This window comes from Silurus aristotelis (assembly GCF_946808225.1).
Source record: "Silurus aristotelis genome assembly, chromosome: 27".
Taxonomy (NCBI): domain Eukaryota; kingdom Metazoa; phylum Chordata; class Actinopteri; order Siluriformes; family Siluridae; genus Silurus; species Silurus aristotelis.
In genome coordinates, this window is record NC_139600.1 from 11,758,015 (window position 1) to 11,773,526 (window position 15,512).

Below are 15,512 nucleotides of genomic sequence, written 5' to 3' on the forward strand. Positions count from 1 at the left end.
ATGACAAAGGAGAATGTAACATGTTCAGTTAATAAAATTAAGATGAATAGAGTTTGGCCAGGTCACTGATCTGAAACATATTTAAAATCCATGCAAGATTACGCTTTTGGAATGACCCGAATAGCTCAATGGCTTCAGTGTCATGCAAAATATGTGGGTAGGTCTTAAACATGCTGTGCATGCAAGATGACCCAGGTATATCTAAGAACATAAAACATTCTGCTAAAAATATTAAATAAAACAATAATGGAAAATCTCCTGACTAGCTGACCTAAGATTTTGCAACTAAACGTGATTCATTGTACCAGATTGGTCCAGAGATTGAGATCTTTTCATGTTCCAAAGTGATACATGAGTAATGAGAAACAGGATATTCAAGTCTTGTACAGATTGTAGAGCGACAATGTAAGGTAATGACATCACACTGAGAATGTACCTGCCCACTGTACGTACCCATATAAGCCAGGCATACAACAGAAAACAAACCAAGCTCAGAAACACCAACACTGTTAGCAGACCGGTTGAATGGTAAGAATTATTATATAAATTCAGTCATACTGATTAAATCTAATCCTATCATACTGAGGCTTGTACATTTTGAAAGAAAAAAAAGAAGGTCTCTCTCTCTCTCTCTCTCTCTCTCTCTCTCTCTCTCTCTCTCTCTCTCTCTCTCTCTCTCTCTCTCTCTCTCTTTCTCTCTCTCCCTCTTCCTCTCTCCATAATGCTGCAAACCTACTGAATTAATTTCTCTAGCATTAAGATAAATAGTATTATTTATATTACATTATTTTACAGCTAGGCAGTTACAGCTACATGCTGATTTTAAATAGTCCTTATGTTGACCTCAAGTGACCATGACTTTCTATATTTTTTTAAAATGTTGGCAATTTATTAGTTTACTGATTTGAACTGTTTGAATCTATGTAAGCTACTGTAATCAAACTAACCCTGCTGCTTAGTGGCTCCTTCAGGAACACACTTAACCATCTTCTCAGTTGAGTCCAACATCAGCTAAATGTATTGGTTATTACAAATATAATCTAAAGATGGCAAAAGTACACACATACTTCACTCAAGTAGAAGTACAGATGGTTATGTTTTAAAGGACTCTGGTAAAAAATGAAGTACTGACTGCACTTTTTCACTCATGTTAAGTTTAATTAAAGAGGTTTGGGCTCTGACAACTACTACCTCTTTTAACTGTTGTGACTGAATCTCACATCATATTAATATATTCATACAAATGAATTTCAAAAGTTTTTATCTAATGAATGTATCCTGGCTGAACAACCACCATATAGAACACAATCAGAGAAAAGATGATAATCGGATGATCAGGAAAATCTCGGTTCTCAGTCATGTTTACATCGCTGACTCATTCTGGTTCATCCAGATTAACCCCATATTTCTTGCTGCCCTCTGCCTTGTTCATTGATAGCTTCATAGGCTAGGCAATGTCTGTGGTGCATGACAGCCTGGAAATAATACCCCAGTGGAATGTTGAAAAAGAAACACAATGACAAGAAATAGTTTGATGGGCTGAAAACAGTGCGCAATAAGAAGAGAAAATATTGATCATGTCACCAAATAGATTAAAACTAAAGTAACGAGCCTGGTTTGAAAATGTAAGAATGTAGGAAAAAAATGAAGATGTAAATAATGTAGAGTAAAAGTAAAATTTGTGTGAAAAATATGTAAGTAAATAGTAAGTAATAGTACTGATACCAGAAAAAAAAATTCTTAAGTAGTGTAATTAAGTATTTGTCCTTTTTTTTAATTTTTATTAATAATTCTCACCTCTGCTATCATCACATTTACAAGTGTTTTTACTTTACACACAAATAGAAAACAGTGTGTGTGTGTGTGTGTGTGTGTGTGTGTGTGTGTGTGTGTGTGTGTGTGTGTGTGTGTGTGTCTGTGTGTGCGGTTGAATTGATGCTTGTATGTTTGTCATCTGATTACTCAGATAAACCGTTTATATGTTATAAAATATGGCATGTGATGAAATACTGTACCTGTACATTATTTGCATATAACAATGATATGATGTACTTTCTTGTGTACAACCCAACAGTTATCATGTATCCAGAAATGAGCATGGCGGGTCCTCAAGGTAAGATAAGTATATAGTTTCTCTGATTTCTGACGTAAAACAAATCTTATCTTATCTAAACAGTTTCAACTAGTTTCTTTAAGCACTTACATATTTCTTTTAGATGTTCATTAAAGAATTTCTAGGAAAGATTATTAACTTCAACTTGGCACAACAGTTTTATTGTCACCCAAAAGCCTGGGTGACATTCAGAGGTTTAAATAGTAGTTTGTATGTCTTAATAAATAGATTAGTACATTTACATTTATTGCTTTTGTAGACACCCATCTCCAAAAAAACATGCAATTATTAATGATTTAACTGAGCAGTTTAAAATAAGAGCCTTGCTTAAGCGCCTCATAATTGGTGACTGGGTGGTGCTAGGATTTAAAGCCACTTTTTCTCAATTCATTTTTCTTTTTTATTCTAACTATATTATACTGTAACTATAGTGCAAAAAATACAACATAGATTTAATCAGTCATAGTTAAATGGCAATAAGGAAGAAAGAAAGAAAGAAAGAAAGAAAGAAAGAAAGAAAGAAAGAAAGAAAGAAAGAAAGAAAGAAAGAAAGAAAGAAAGAAAGAAAGAAAGAAAGCATAGTGCATTGTGAAAGAATACAGAATGTACAAAATGTTTCAGGCTGGCAGCAATCCAGAACATGACTGACAATGTACTTGCTGATGCATAACAGAACAAAATTGGAATCAAGTAAATTAAAACCATAAATGACTATAGCCAGTATATATATTCTGTCTTCACAATGTTCCATGGAAATAATTTTTTCTGTTCTTAAAGTTTTTAACATATTTCATTTAAGATCATTTGCTCTACTGAAATATTATTTTACTGCAGACACAATATAAATATCATTGAAATTGTAGAATAAAATGCACGTGTGTGAACCTCACTGCACAGAGAAGCTTAAACGTGTTCAAAGTTATATTTTTAATTAAAAAGTAAAAAAAACCCCGAAAAATTAAAGCGAAACAAAAAATTACAAAAAGGGCAAAGGGTAGAAAAACCACAAAATAAGACCAAAAATACTTTCTGAATTACTCAAACAATGTAAATTCAAACAAATATACCTTAAATTTGTAATCTTGCGTACCAGTGTAGATTTATTCATTAAGACTCAAAGCACTTTTGTTCGTCACTCTAGACAAGGGCGTATGCTAAATGACGTCAATGTAAAGGCAAACAAGTCTTTTCTAGTTTTACTAGTTTTAAAACCTTAGGCAAAAGTCTTTCTCTAGAAAAGTGACAAAAACAATCCATGCCAAACAAAGTTTTCTTTGAAAAACAGAGCAAAGCAAAAAAAAACACTCAAAAACAAAATGGGTTTCTAAAAAATGATTCAACACAGGTTGAAACAATTGGTAACAAATTAGGGACACAGGGACACAATGGTAAAATCTAATGGGTGTAAGAGAGGAAAGGTAGCAAAAAAGGGAAGAAAGTTGTTATAAAAGCAAGGCTTTTGATAATTGACTCCTGCTCAGATGCAATTTTATGTTGACCCAGGATGGAAACAGTTATGAAAAGCTTAGAAAGCAGAGCAGGAAAATCAGTTTAATGGCAAAAGATAGATATAAAAAAACAAACAAACAAAAAAAACCTAATAGTTAGCCATTCTTTCTGACTCCCTGTCCTCTGAATAAATTGTCTTGTATTTGTTACGTGATTATCAGAATCCTTTGTGCTAGTAATACGTCCTGGTACCTATAAAAAGGTCTTAAAATCAAATGGTTACTCCAAAACATGTTGCATGTACATAGAATTGCTTATTAACTATTTGGATTGGATTTGATTAGCAGGTGCTGGTACATGTACAGTATAATAATTGTCGTAAAATAATCGAAAGTAAAAAGCAGAATTGTGTCTTTGTTTGCTGTCGTATTAAAAGTTCCTTTCACTAGAAACTGAAAGCAAAAAATGTTGATCCATCAGAACTATATGCTCATATTCGTCTTTTAAATTCACTCTTCAATGTGTATTAAAAATGAAATAATTGGCTGTTTTAATATTGACTGAACTGAGACTGCTTTTTACTTTGGGTTGACCTTATGTGCCCTAACCCAGTTCTATACCCTCCTTTCATCCTACTTGGTTAATTAAGTCTTATGAAGGATGTACTGTGTAAAGGCTGTAATCCACTTACAATGTGTTACTCCATGTGTGCAGATTTGGTAATGAGATGTATGGATGATCTGGTTGAGAGTGTGAACGAGACACGGCGGATATGTAGAGGATTGATGAACCAGGGTCTACTGAATGAGGACAAATATAGGATCATTGCAGCAGCTCCAAACTCCCAGGGTAAAATGAAGCAGATCTTTCATGCTCTGTCTAGCAAAGGACAACAGGGGAGAGATGCCCTTTACAGACTACTACAAGAACATGAGCCTGAGCTTACCTTGCAGATTGGTATGTACTGCATGCATTGTAAATACTGTCTATTTTCGTCCTGTTTAATCTGATTAGAATTTCCGGAACATTCGGTTCATACCTGCTATCAACTACGCAAATTCTTTTTTTTTTTTTCATACATCACACTCAGACACACCCAAACAGACAAACGTTCCTTTTTAAACCACACACACTAACCTATTTGCTTCTTGAACAAGTAGCTCTTACATGTCCTGTTGGAATACAAATCTCAACTTCATCTGGCATGGAGAAGCTGGTGTTGGATCTGTGATGATCGCAAATGTTGAGCTATTTTATGAGTTGCTCAGTTAGCTCCTGGTTTTATAACCACAAATGATTGTATAAGACTGTAGAAAGGACATCACTCATAATCTTACAGTCCAGTGCTCATGTTAGTTCTCACTTTCCAGGGTTCTTTTTTTTTTAAATCACACTCTTGATGTCACCCAAATGAGGATGGGTTCCCTTTTGAGTCTGGTTCCTCTCAAGGTTTCTTCCTCATAACATCTAAGGGAGTTTTTCCTTGCCACATTCGCCATGGCTGATAAAGACACATCATTCACCTTAACTGTTAAATTCTGTAAAGCTGCTTTGACTTGACAAATGTTGGTCCCACTAAGTGCAAACGAGATGAAATGGCATGTTGCTGCAAAATGCTGTGGTAAAAATGTTAGTTAAGTGTGCCCTCATTTATGACTAACTCACCAACAGTGACACTAGCAAAGAATCCCCACACCATCACACCTTCTAATTCATGGTTCACGGTGACAAACCACACATTCAGGAACCATCTGTTCACCCACTGTACGTCTAACAAAAACACTGTGGGTAGAACCAAAAACATTTGCTCTTGGTCTTGCGTTCCTGGGATGGTCCTTATGAGAAACTGTATTATCATAGTGTTTATTAGTTTTGGTGACATTTTCTTGATAATGAACTGTAATTTACTTAATTGAGTGTTTCTTGCCATGATATGAATTTGTATAGTAATTGTGGTAGCACCATTAGGGCTATTCACTCTGTACTCACCCTTTCCTCTGCTCAAGACAATTTATGGTCTAAAACACTTTAAGAAGGCAAGAAATCACAAATGAACTCTTGACAAGGCAAACCAGGTGACTGCCTTGTGAATTTGATGAGAGAATACCAAATGTTGACTGGTACTGTACAGTATATGGTATCATTTAATAAAAAATAGAAACGAATGCTGGTAGCACAGTTACAGCAGGCTCAGTTTAAACATTTTCTCAAGTGGATTGTTAAATATCACTCACATGCTGCTTTTTCTTCTTTCAGAGCATGCTCTATATGTGCAAGCAGTGAAACAGAAGCTCATTCAATCAGTAAAGCAAGTGGAGCCAGTGGCCAAGCTAATGTTCTCCCAGGACCTGATCACAGAAGAAGAATACTTTCAGGTGTGTGAAAATAAAGGAAGCGAGGCCAGGATGCTCACCATGTTTACAGTTTTGGAGCAGCATGGGGTGAAAGTGACTGATGGGTTCTACAACTCACTTTTCTACTGTGAGCCTTTACTTTACCGTGAGCTAGGTGAGTCACCGTGTAACAACTATCTATTGCTGAACACAGGTTTATTTAGTGACCAGCCATTTATTTATGGCTTATCAGTGAGAAACCCGATTACACACAAAAAATCTGGAGTAAAAAGGTTTATTTATTAGTTATTTTTCCATATTAAAACCCTTGACTTTGCTCTGTGTTTAATGTAATTATATTTGACTATTCTCTTAAGTTTTTCTTTTCAGAAAAAGACAGGGTGCTTCAGATGTGTGAATTGAACAAAGAAAATCTAATACATGAGGAAAATCTAGAAGAAAGGTGGAGAGAGCTGGAACTCAAAGAAAAGCAAGTGGAAAAAGAGAAGGAGGAGCTGAGGAGAGAGTGGGACCTTGTTAAAAAACAAAAAGCTGAGATGGATCAGGAGAGGAAGCAGATCGTTGAATTGAAAAAAGAGCTCAAAATATTATTAAATTTGGATGAAACAAAGGATGGAAATTCTCACTTTCTCACCGGAAGAGAAGAGCAAAGAAAGACAGAACAATTGGAACAACTGAACAACAACAGCTACGCTAAAAATGCAAACAAAAACGTGTTCAACTGATCTCTGTATATGTCTTTAATGATGTAACCATTGCAAACCCTTTTATAATCTGTATATGATTGGCAATATGATATTTTTTTAATAACACGTATCAAAAAATCTAAACGCTATGTACAAATGATCTGTATTTGGTCATCATAATTATACTATAACTAAAAAGAAGGTATACATAAGGAAGTAATATATATATAATATATATGTAATATACCACATGGTTCCACATACCAGCGATCAACCCTGTCAACATCAGCCCGACGGAACTCATAGGCCGAGTACACAGGTATTTTGTTCTTAGTGTCATAGAGCGTGGCATAGAAATATTGCGGCTTTTCATTTTGGTCCAGAAGGCACTGGCAAATCTGTGCATAACGCCTATTGTCAGTTGGATCGTGCAGCACTGTGGGATGAATTCCTCTGGAAAAGAACTGAGGACACTTTAAAAAAGTAGAAACCTCAGACAGAGAGAAAGCAGGCAGGAGGAACAAGAGATAAAATGTGCTGGCATACATTACGATTGTGGAAGATCGGATAAATGCACAGGAGAAAGAGAGTAGCTTTTTAAATATACACAGGTGTGTGCACACACATACCCACACACAAATGCACACACAAATGCACACACGCACAAACACACACACACACACACACACACACACACACACACACACACACACACACACACACACACACACACACACACACATATGCCTTGCCATGCGTTACTTATTGACCACTCTGGCAAAGTGGCTGTGAGTTTGTATGGGAAAAAACACAGCTTGTAAATACAGATCTTTTTCCAATTCACAAAATAAAACTTTCTGACAGGTTTTAGAATTTTTTTTATGAACTTCAATAGAAGGTCTTGACCAAATAAAATTCCTTGTAAAGATTTCCTACTGAAATTTGAAAAATGTTATTTAATTCATTTTCTGAATGATCCAAAAGCCAATAAGCAATGGTTCACACTCACATTTTAATGCATTTAACTGGAAAAACTTTCAGTGTTTATAATCATACATAAAAATCTGACATAGATTACATAAAAGGATTTAGTTATGACCCAACTGTACATGAAGGGGAAGCTGTGCAATCAGTATTTACACATTTTTGCAATAGTTTCTCACTTGTACAGTTACAAATAATCAGAAAATTCTCCTGTTCAAGGATAGGCAGCATTTAGTGGTTTGTTTATAGGCTGTTATATTTGGCACCCAGTAACTAAATCTAAAATGATAAGGTATTAAGCATACCCAATTTTATGTTAACGCCAGCTGATCCTGACACATATATTGAAATATAAATTTACATAAAACACATAAAAATGACTTTATAGTCAACCTTGCATATGTGAACATAAGACAGATGTTTAAAAAATGTGGTCCTGGCAGCCCTAGCAGATGTCTTTTACTCAGTAAGAGTCCCTGCAAGCCTGATATGAACAGAGAATGAACATGGAACAATGCTCTCTATGAGGCACAAGGTGTTGACAGTGTGACATCCTCACCTGAGCTAGATGGTGGTGTAACATTCTGAAATATGGCTATGCTATGGGCAATATGTGGCCTGGGTTCTGGCAACCAGACCTGGTCCAGTCATGTACCATAATTCATTCCTGTATTTGGGCCAAGTTAAACAAACAAACAAACAAAAAAAGTATCTATAATCCTGACAGCCCCAAACATTTATCCTGAGAAAGCACTTTTACAATTTGCAGATATAGCTGAAATGTCCAGACAGCCAATAACACCTAAATAAACTTTGAGTTTTTTCTTTATTTTTGTTAAAATAAAATGACCTAGTAAAAAAAAAAATCATATCAAGATATATAGTCAATAGAGTAGAATACATTCTGATTTCATTTGAATTAATTATTTCCTTATTAATAAGTTGAGTGGAGAAACTTTCATGAAGTCATGTTTCCATTGGTGACTATGAACTGATCTCAACTACATAATTATGTATAATTAAAGCTATAATTATACATCAAAATATTTAATTATACCTGCAAATGTATTTTATTTTTTTTTATAAATAAATAGACAAGGCTTCGTTAAGTGCAAGTGCAATTAAATTTTTTAATTAATTTGTCTCCTTTCTTTTTTGTTTAAATTTAAATTGACTTGAATTTGGTAAATAAATAATACTTGTGTACAATCTGATATCTCTTCAAAAAATTGCCATTACAACACAGTCACAGTTCATTTTTAGCAGTGATTCACAGAGTGTAAAAAAATGTGGTGAATTGGGTATTATATTCCAGGAAAACAATGCCTCGATTCATAGTGTACACGTGACAGTGACTCAGATTCCTGTTTTAAAGACAAGCAAAATTTACCTGGTCACATGAGATACCTTGATTTTAGGTCAATTACACTCATTAAGGATAAAGATGCCAGAGGATATTTGTATTTCTGATATTGTGGTTTGACATTTTTGGCTATAGCGGTGTTGTGACAAATGCCAGCTTTTTTATATAACTATTTATAAATAGCATTTTTGAATAAAGCTTGAGTTGATTGCCTGTAATTATAATGAGTCAATGATGACTCAAAACCACCCTTAAGGACTGTGTGTAAGAATTCAATTCAGAATATAAAAGAGACTTTCGTTTTGGTTGAAGCAATTTTTCCTCTTGTAGATTGACTCTTAAAATATATCAGTGATCAAAAAAGAAACACAACTAGGATAAAATAAAAACATTATATACACCTCAAAGTATTGGTGCAAGTTATTTGTCTGTGCCCTGTACTAGTGTATGTATATATATATATATATATATATATATATATATATATATATATATATATATATATATATATATATATATATATATATATATACATGGGCGTAAATCCAAAAAAAATAAAAAAAAATAAAAAAATCGCACTCTCCATTATATGTATTCTCTATTATATGAAAAATATATTTATATATACCTAAAATAATTGTGTAAGTATGAAAAAAAACGCAAAAACTGCATTTATTAACAGTTGAGTTCCCCCTCTCCTTCCTCACAGTGGTTTGACCCACTGCCTGCTTTCCCAGTTCATCTCACCTACTCTACACACACGAGTCAGGTGTGTGTCTGCGGCCCAATTAATGTTCAACTTAATTAACTAGGGTATTTTATTCACTTTAAATAAAACGATTCTCTTTAATGTAGTTGATGCAGACTCATTCATAAATTAGTTGCGGTAAAAATGCTGATTAGCGATGTAATTTTTCATGAATCTGCGATATTAGCGATTAAAATATGACTTATCTAGTGAACGTCAGCTTGTTTACAATCGCTTGTAGCATAGTGCACTGACACTAACACACCAAAGCCGTTTCCAATGCAGTGTTTTATTTCGGACGACTTGGTATAATGTTATTTTAACATTAACACACAATTAGCATATTGTTTATCTGTGCATTTACTAAATGAGCACTGTGCTACATCCGAACTGACCCCACTGTATTTTTATAATCAATTTCTATTCTGTTCTTCATTCATTTATTCATTTTCTCCCGCTTATCCGTAATTCAGGTCGTGGGGGCAGCAGTCTAAGCAGGCCCCCGCCTTCGACTGCTGCCCAATCCTCACAGCACCGTCCCTTACGGTCCCTCCTGCAGGTGGTGAGCCCACGGGAAGGCGGCCCCACGTCACTCCGACGTCACGGACCTTGATATTACCCTCGTAAGGGACCCTATTCTGTTCTTAAGTATCTTAATTAATTTTAAATAAAAATGTAAACTTTTTTTAATTCCTTGTTTTTATTGTTGTGATTATTTTTTTATGATAGTTTTACTTTATTCACGTAAAGCACTTTGAATTATGTTCATGAGAAATTTTATATTTATTGTCCCCCCCTAAATGCAGTTTTTACATAAAATTTATTTATTTATTTATTTTTATATTATTATTACTTATTTGTTTTTATTATTATTATTATTATTATTATTATTATTATTATTATTATTATTATTATTATTATTATTATTATTATTCATACCTCTAGAGCCCCCTAGTGGATACTTAAAGCCTCATAAAACAAGACATTCAATAGATTCCTGGGCAGGTTCACACAGCTTTATAAATCTTTATGCTGCTGTCATTAAGTGCAGGCAGACAACAGGAATAACAATATTAAAAATCATAAAATAGGCAATAATAAAATCCCCTAGTAAACTTGGCATAAGTCCATAAAGTTAAGTGACTTTACCATTTGCCAATTTTTCCAGCTTCAGTCCTCTGGATTAGGATGTAACGTCATTAGAGTAAAAGTCTATACCGAAAGATTATGTAGTTATGGACGTAATAATTACCTAAATAATAAATGAAAGCATTACAAACATTTTTATTAAATTTTTTTTTTTTTTGGAAGACAATTTGCTGTTTGTTTCGAAACCCCCGTATAACACTAAACTGTACAGATTTTCTAGCTAAAACCCAAAACACTGCTGCATGCATTAGGAGCTGATGCACATCATAATTTTAACCACCAGATGCCACCAAAGGAATCTGTGCTGTTTTAAAATTCTTAAGTACTAAACCTTTAAACCAGGCCTCTACGTCACAGCCCAGTTCAGTTTTGAAAATATTCTTGTGAAAAGGCTGGTGTGTTGTCTGTGAGATTTAATGTCGTATATGTAGACGTTTTTCCCAAATATTTCTGGCGACCCTGTAGCACAACTTCTGCAGTTCAATACTGGATCATGGCCTGGTTATTGGGGACCTTTGCTTTAAAGAGTAAATATATGTTTTACATTTTAAAACAGAAAAAGATGAAGAAGAGTTTCATTGCTTAAAAGTTTGTTTTGCCATTGCTACTGTGATCTCAGGTAATTTAAGGACTGTGTATGATTGGAACAGGTGTTTGTTTAGGGCGTTATTGGGATACAATTGGTTATGGTTATGTAATGTGAAAAAATGTATAGACTACGATATAATTGGATACGTTTTGGTTTATTACTTTTTTATTCTTTTAAGGTTTATACATATAAGGATCTATTGTGAAATTAGCACAATTCTTGATAAATATGCAAACTCTAATTCACTAGTGTAGTGAGTGCAACAAAAAAAGACCCAACGGCTAATACAAAAGTGTTAATAAACTCTTAATTTATGTTATATTTAACTGCAAAGTATTACACTTGAACTGTCAAGATTTGGCAATGTTAGGTTTCTACCGAACTCCTCCCAGGCCCGAGTTTTTGCCTCCACAACCACCCGGGCTGCAGTTCGCTTGGCCTGCCGGTACCCGTCAGCTGCCTCAGGAGTCCCACAAGCCAACCAGGCCCGATAGGACTCCTTCTTCAGCTTGATGGCATCCCTTACTTCCGGTTGCCACCACCGGGTTCGGGGATTGCCGCCTCGACAGGCGCCGGAGACCTTACGGCCACAGCTCAGAGCAGCCGCTTCGACAATGGAGGTGGAGAACATGGTCCACTCGGACTCAATATCTCCGGCCTCCCTCGGGATCCGGTCAAAGCTCCGCCGGAGGTGGGAGTTGAAGATCTCTCTGACAGGAGACTCGGCCAAACGTTCCCAGCAGACCCTCACAGTACGCTTGGGTCTGCCGAGTCTGTCCAGCTTCCTCCCCCGCCATCGGATCCAACTCACCACCAGGTGGTGATCAGTTGACAGCTCTGCCCCTCTCATTACCCGAGTGTCCAAGACATACGGCTGCAGGTCAGATGAAACGACCACAAAGTCGATCATCGACCTACGGCCTAGGGTGTCCTGGTGCCACGTGCACTGATGGACACCCTTATGCTTGAACATGGTGTTTGTTATGGACAAACTGTAACTAGCACAGAGGTCCAATAACTGAACACCGCTCGGGTTCAGATCAGGGGGGCCGTTCCTCCCAATCACGCCCCTCCAGGTGTCACTGTCGCTACCCACGTGGGCATTGAAGTCTCCCAGTAGAACGACGGAGTCCCCAGTCGGAGCACTGTCCAGCATCCCTCCCAGAGACCCCAAGAAGGCCGGGTACTCTACACTGCCGTTTGGCCCGTAGGTACACACGACAGTGAGAGACCTATCCCCGACTTGTAGGCGCAGGGAAACGACCCTCTCATTCACCGGGGTAAACTCCAACACATGGCGCTGAGCTGGGGGGCTATAAGCAAACCCACACCAGACCGCCGCCTTTCACCATGGGCAACTCCAGAGTGGTGAAGAGTCCATCCTCTCTCGAGGAGTGTGGTTCCAGAGCCCAAGCCGTGCGTAGAGGTGATCCCTAATATCTCTAGTCGGAACCTCCCAACCTCACGCACAGGCTCCTTCCCCGCCAGCGAGGTGACATTCCACGTCCCTAGAGCTAGCTTCCGTGTCCAGGGATCGGGTTGTCGAGGCCCCCGCCTTCGACTGCTGCCCGATCCTCTCAGCACCAGCCCCTTACGGTCCCTCCTGCAGGTGGTGAGCCCACGGGAAGGTGGCCCCACGTCGCTCCTTCGGGCTGAGCCCAGCCGGACCCCATGGGGGAAGGCCCGGCCACCAGGCGCTCGCATACGAACCCCAACCCCGGGCCTGGCTCCAGGGTGGGGCCCCGGCTGCTCCATACCGGGCAACGTCACGGTCCTAGATCTGTTTTTTCTCATAAGGGTTTTTGAACCGCTCTTAGTCTGACCCGTCGCCTAGGACCTGTTTGCCTTGGGAGACCCTACCAGGGGCATATAGCCCCGGACAACATAGCTCCTAGGGTCATTCGGGTACTCAAACCCCTCCACCACGTTAAGGTGGCAGTTCAAGGAGGGGCCATGGAGAAGGACTATCGGCTGGCCTCGAAGAGATTCTGGCAAACCGTCCGGCGCCTCAGGAGAGGAAATCAGTGCCCTACCAATGCTGTTTACAGTGGAGGTGGGGAGCTGTTGACCTCAACTGGGGATGTCGTTGGACGGTGGAAGGAATACTTCGAGGATCTCCTCAATCCCGCCGTCATGTCTTCCATTGAGGAAGCAGAGGCTGAGGGCTCAGAGGTGGACTCGTCCATCACCCAAGCTGAAGTCACCAAGTTAGTAAAGAAACTCCTCGGTGGCAAGGCTGGGTGGATGAGATCCACCCTGAGTACCTCAAGTCTCTTGATGTTGTGGGGCTGTCTTGGCTGACACGCCTCTGCAGCATCGCGTGGCGGTCGGGGACAGTGCCTCTGGAATGGCAGACTGGGGTGGTGGTCCCTCTTCTTAGGAAGGGGGACCGGAGGGTGTGTTCCAACTATAAGGGGATCACACTTCTCAGCCTACCTGGAAAAGTCTATGCCAGGGTACTGGAGAGGAGAATACGGCTGATAGTAGAACCTCGGATTCAGGAGGAACAGTGTGGTTTTCGTCCAGGCCGTGGAACACTGGACCAGCTCTATACCCTCTACAGGGTGCTGGAGGGTTCATGGGAGTTTGCCCAACCAGTCCACATGTGTTTTGTGGATTTGGAAAAGGCATTCGACTGTGTCCCTCGCGGCGGCCTGTGGAGGGTGCTCCGGGAGTATGGGGTCCGGGGCCCTTTACTAAGGGCTGTCCGGTCCCTGTACGACCGAAGCAGGAGCTTGGTTCGCATTGCCGGCAGTAAGTCAGACTTGTTCCCGGTGCATGTTGGACTCCGGCAGGGCTGCCCTTTGTCACCGGTTCTGTTCATAATTTTTATGGACAGAATTTCTAGGCGTAGCCAGGGGCCGGAGGGTGTCCAGTTTGGTGACAACACGATTTCGTCTCTGCTCTTTGCAGATGATGTTGTCGTGTTGGCTTTATCAGACCAGGACCTTCAGCACGCACTGGGATGGTTTGCAGCCGAGTGTGAAGCGGCTGGGATGAGAATCGGCACCTCCAAATCCGAGGCCATGGTCCTCAGTCGGAAAAGGGTGGCTTGCCCACTTCAGGTTGGTGGAGAGTTCCTGCCGCAAGTGGAGGAGTTTAAGTATCTTGGGGTTTTGTTCACGAGTGAGGGAAGGGTGGAATGCGAGATTGACAGACGGATCGGTGCAGCTTCTGCAGTAATGCGGTCGATGTACCGGTCTGTCGTGGTGAAGAAAGAGCTGAGCCGCAAGGCGAAACTCTCGATTTACCGGTCAATCTACGTTCCTACTCTCAACTATGGTCATGATCTCTGGGTCATGACCGAAAGGACAAGATCCCGGATACAGGCGGCCTAAATGTGCTTTCTCCGCAGGCTGGCTGGGCGATCCCTTAGAGATAGGGTGAGAAGCTCGGTCACTCGGGAGGAGCTCAGAGTAGAGCCGCTGCTCCTCCACATCGAGAGGGGTCAGCTGAGGTGGCTCGGGCATCTGTTCCGGATGCCTCCTGGACGCCTTCCTGGGAAAGACTATGTCTCCCGGCTGGCCTGGGAACGCCTCGGTGTCCCCCCGGAAGAGCTGGAAGAAGTGTCTAGGGAGAGGGAAGTCTGGTCATCTCTGCTTAGACTGCTGCCCCCGCGACCCGGCCTCGGATAAGCGGGAGAAGATGGATGGATGGATGGAGGTTTCTACCTTTCTTTTGTATACATTTCCTATATTCACTCACCAGATGTCGCCATTGTATCCCTGTGGCCCTCATTAGTTTCCGATTGTTTCTACCTACTGTATGTCCAACCACTCCGGTGAGTATTAAAGGTTCCCGTTTGTTTTACTTGTTTTCTTTGGTTGTTGACGTAATGGTGTCTGTTTCTTGCATTTTGGTTTCCCTCAGTCTCCAGTCCTATCTTGAGTAACTGTGTGTAAGATGTGTAAGAGTAACTTCTTTCTTTCCCCTTGTGATTTGTGGACTGTTGTTTGCTTTGCTTTCATGTTGTATATTTCCACCTGATTTTGTGGGTTTCTGCCTTTTTGAATTGCAAATTACATTTACATGTTTGTGCTTTTTAGACTTTCAACTATATTTGGAACTTTTAACCCA

The 15,512-nt window shown here is 39.3% G+C and overlaps 1 protein-coding gene across 2 annotated transcripts; it reads left to right on the plus strand.

Moving 5' to 3' along the window:
- The first annotated feature begins 449 nt into the window (after nucleotides 1–449).
- Nucleotides 450–6,824, plus strand: LOC310721347 (uncharacterized protein). 2 transcript variants are annotated; one of them, XM_083532993.1, is made up of 5 exons: nucleotides 450–528; nucleotides 2,075–2,113; nucleotides 4,277–4,519; nucleotides 5,819–6,070; nucleotides 6,286–6,824. In XM_083532993.1, exons 2-5 carry the CDS (start codon nucleotides 2,080–2,082, stop codon nucleotides 6,639–6,641), a joined length of 885 nt encoding a protein of 294 aa, XP_083389119.1. In that variant the 5' UTR covers nucleotides 450–528; nucleotides 2,075–2,079; the 3' UTR covers nucleotides 6,642–6,824. The 2 variants fall into 2 exon arrangements, with proteins under 2 accessions (XP_083389119.1, XP_083389118.1); XM_083532992.1 differs by lacking the exon at nucleotides 450–528 and having other exon boundaries at nucleotides 1,966–2,113.
- The last annotated feature ends 8,688 nt before the right edge of the window (nucleotides 6,825–15,512 follow it).

What these genes read in the sequence shown, in the direction of transcription:
- LOC310721347 (XM_083532992.1), top strand. Translation starts at nt 2,002, where the DNA reads ATGAAATACTGTACCTGTACATTATTTGCATATAACAATGATATGATG. An exon ending in TGAGCTTACCTTGCAGATTG is followed by an intron (nt 4,520 to 5,818) that starts GTATGTACTGCA and finishes TTCTTCTTTCAG; the next exon opens with AGCATGCTCTATATGTGCAA. An exon ending in TTTACTTTACCGTGAGCTAG is followed by an intron (nt 6,071 to 6,285) that starts GTGAGTCACCGT and finishes TTTTCTTTTCAG; the next exon opens with AAAAAGACAGGGTGCTTCAG.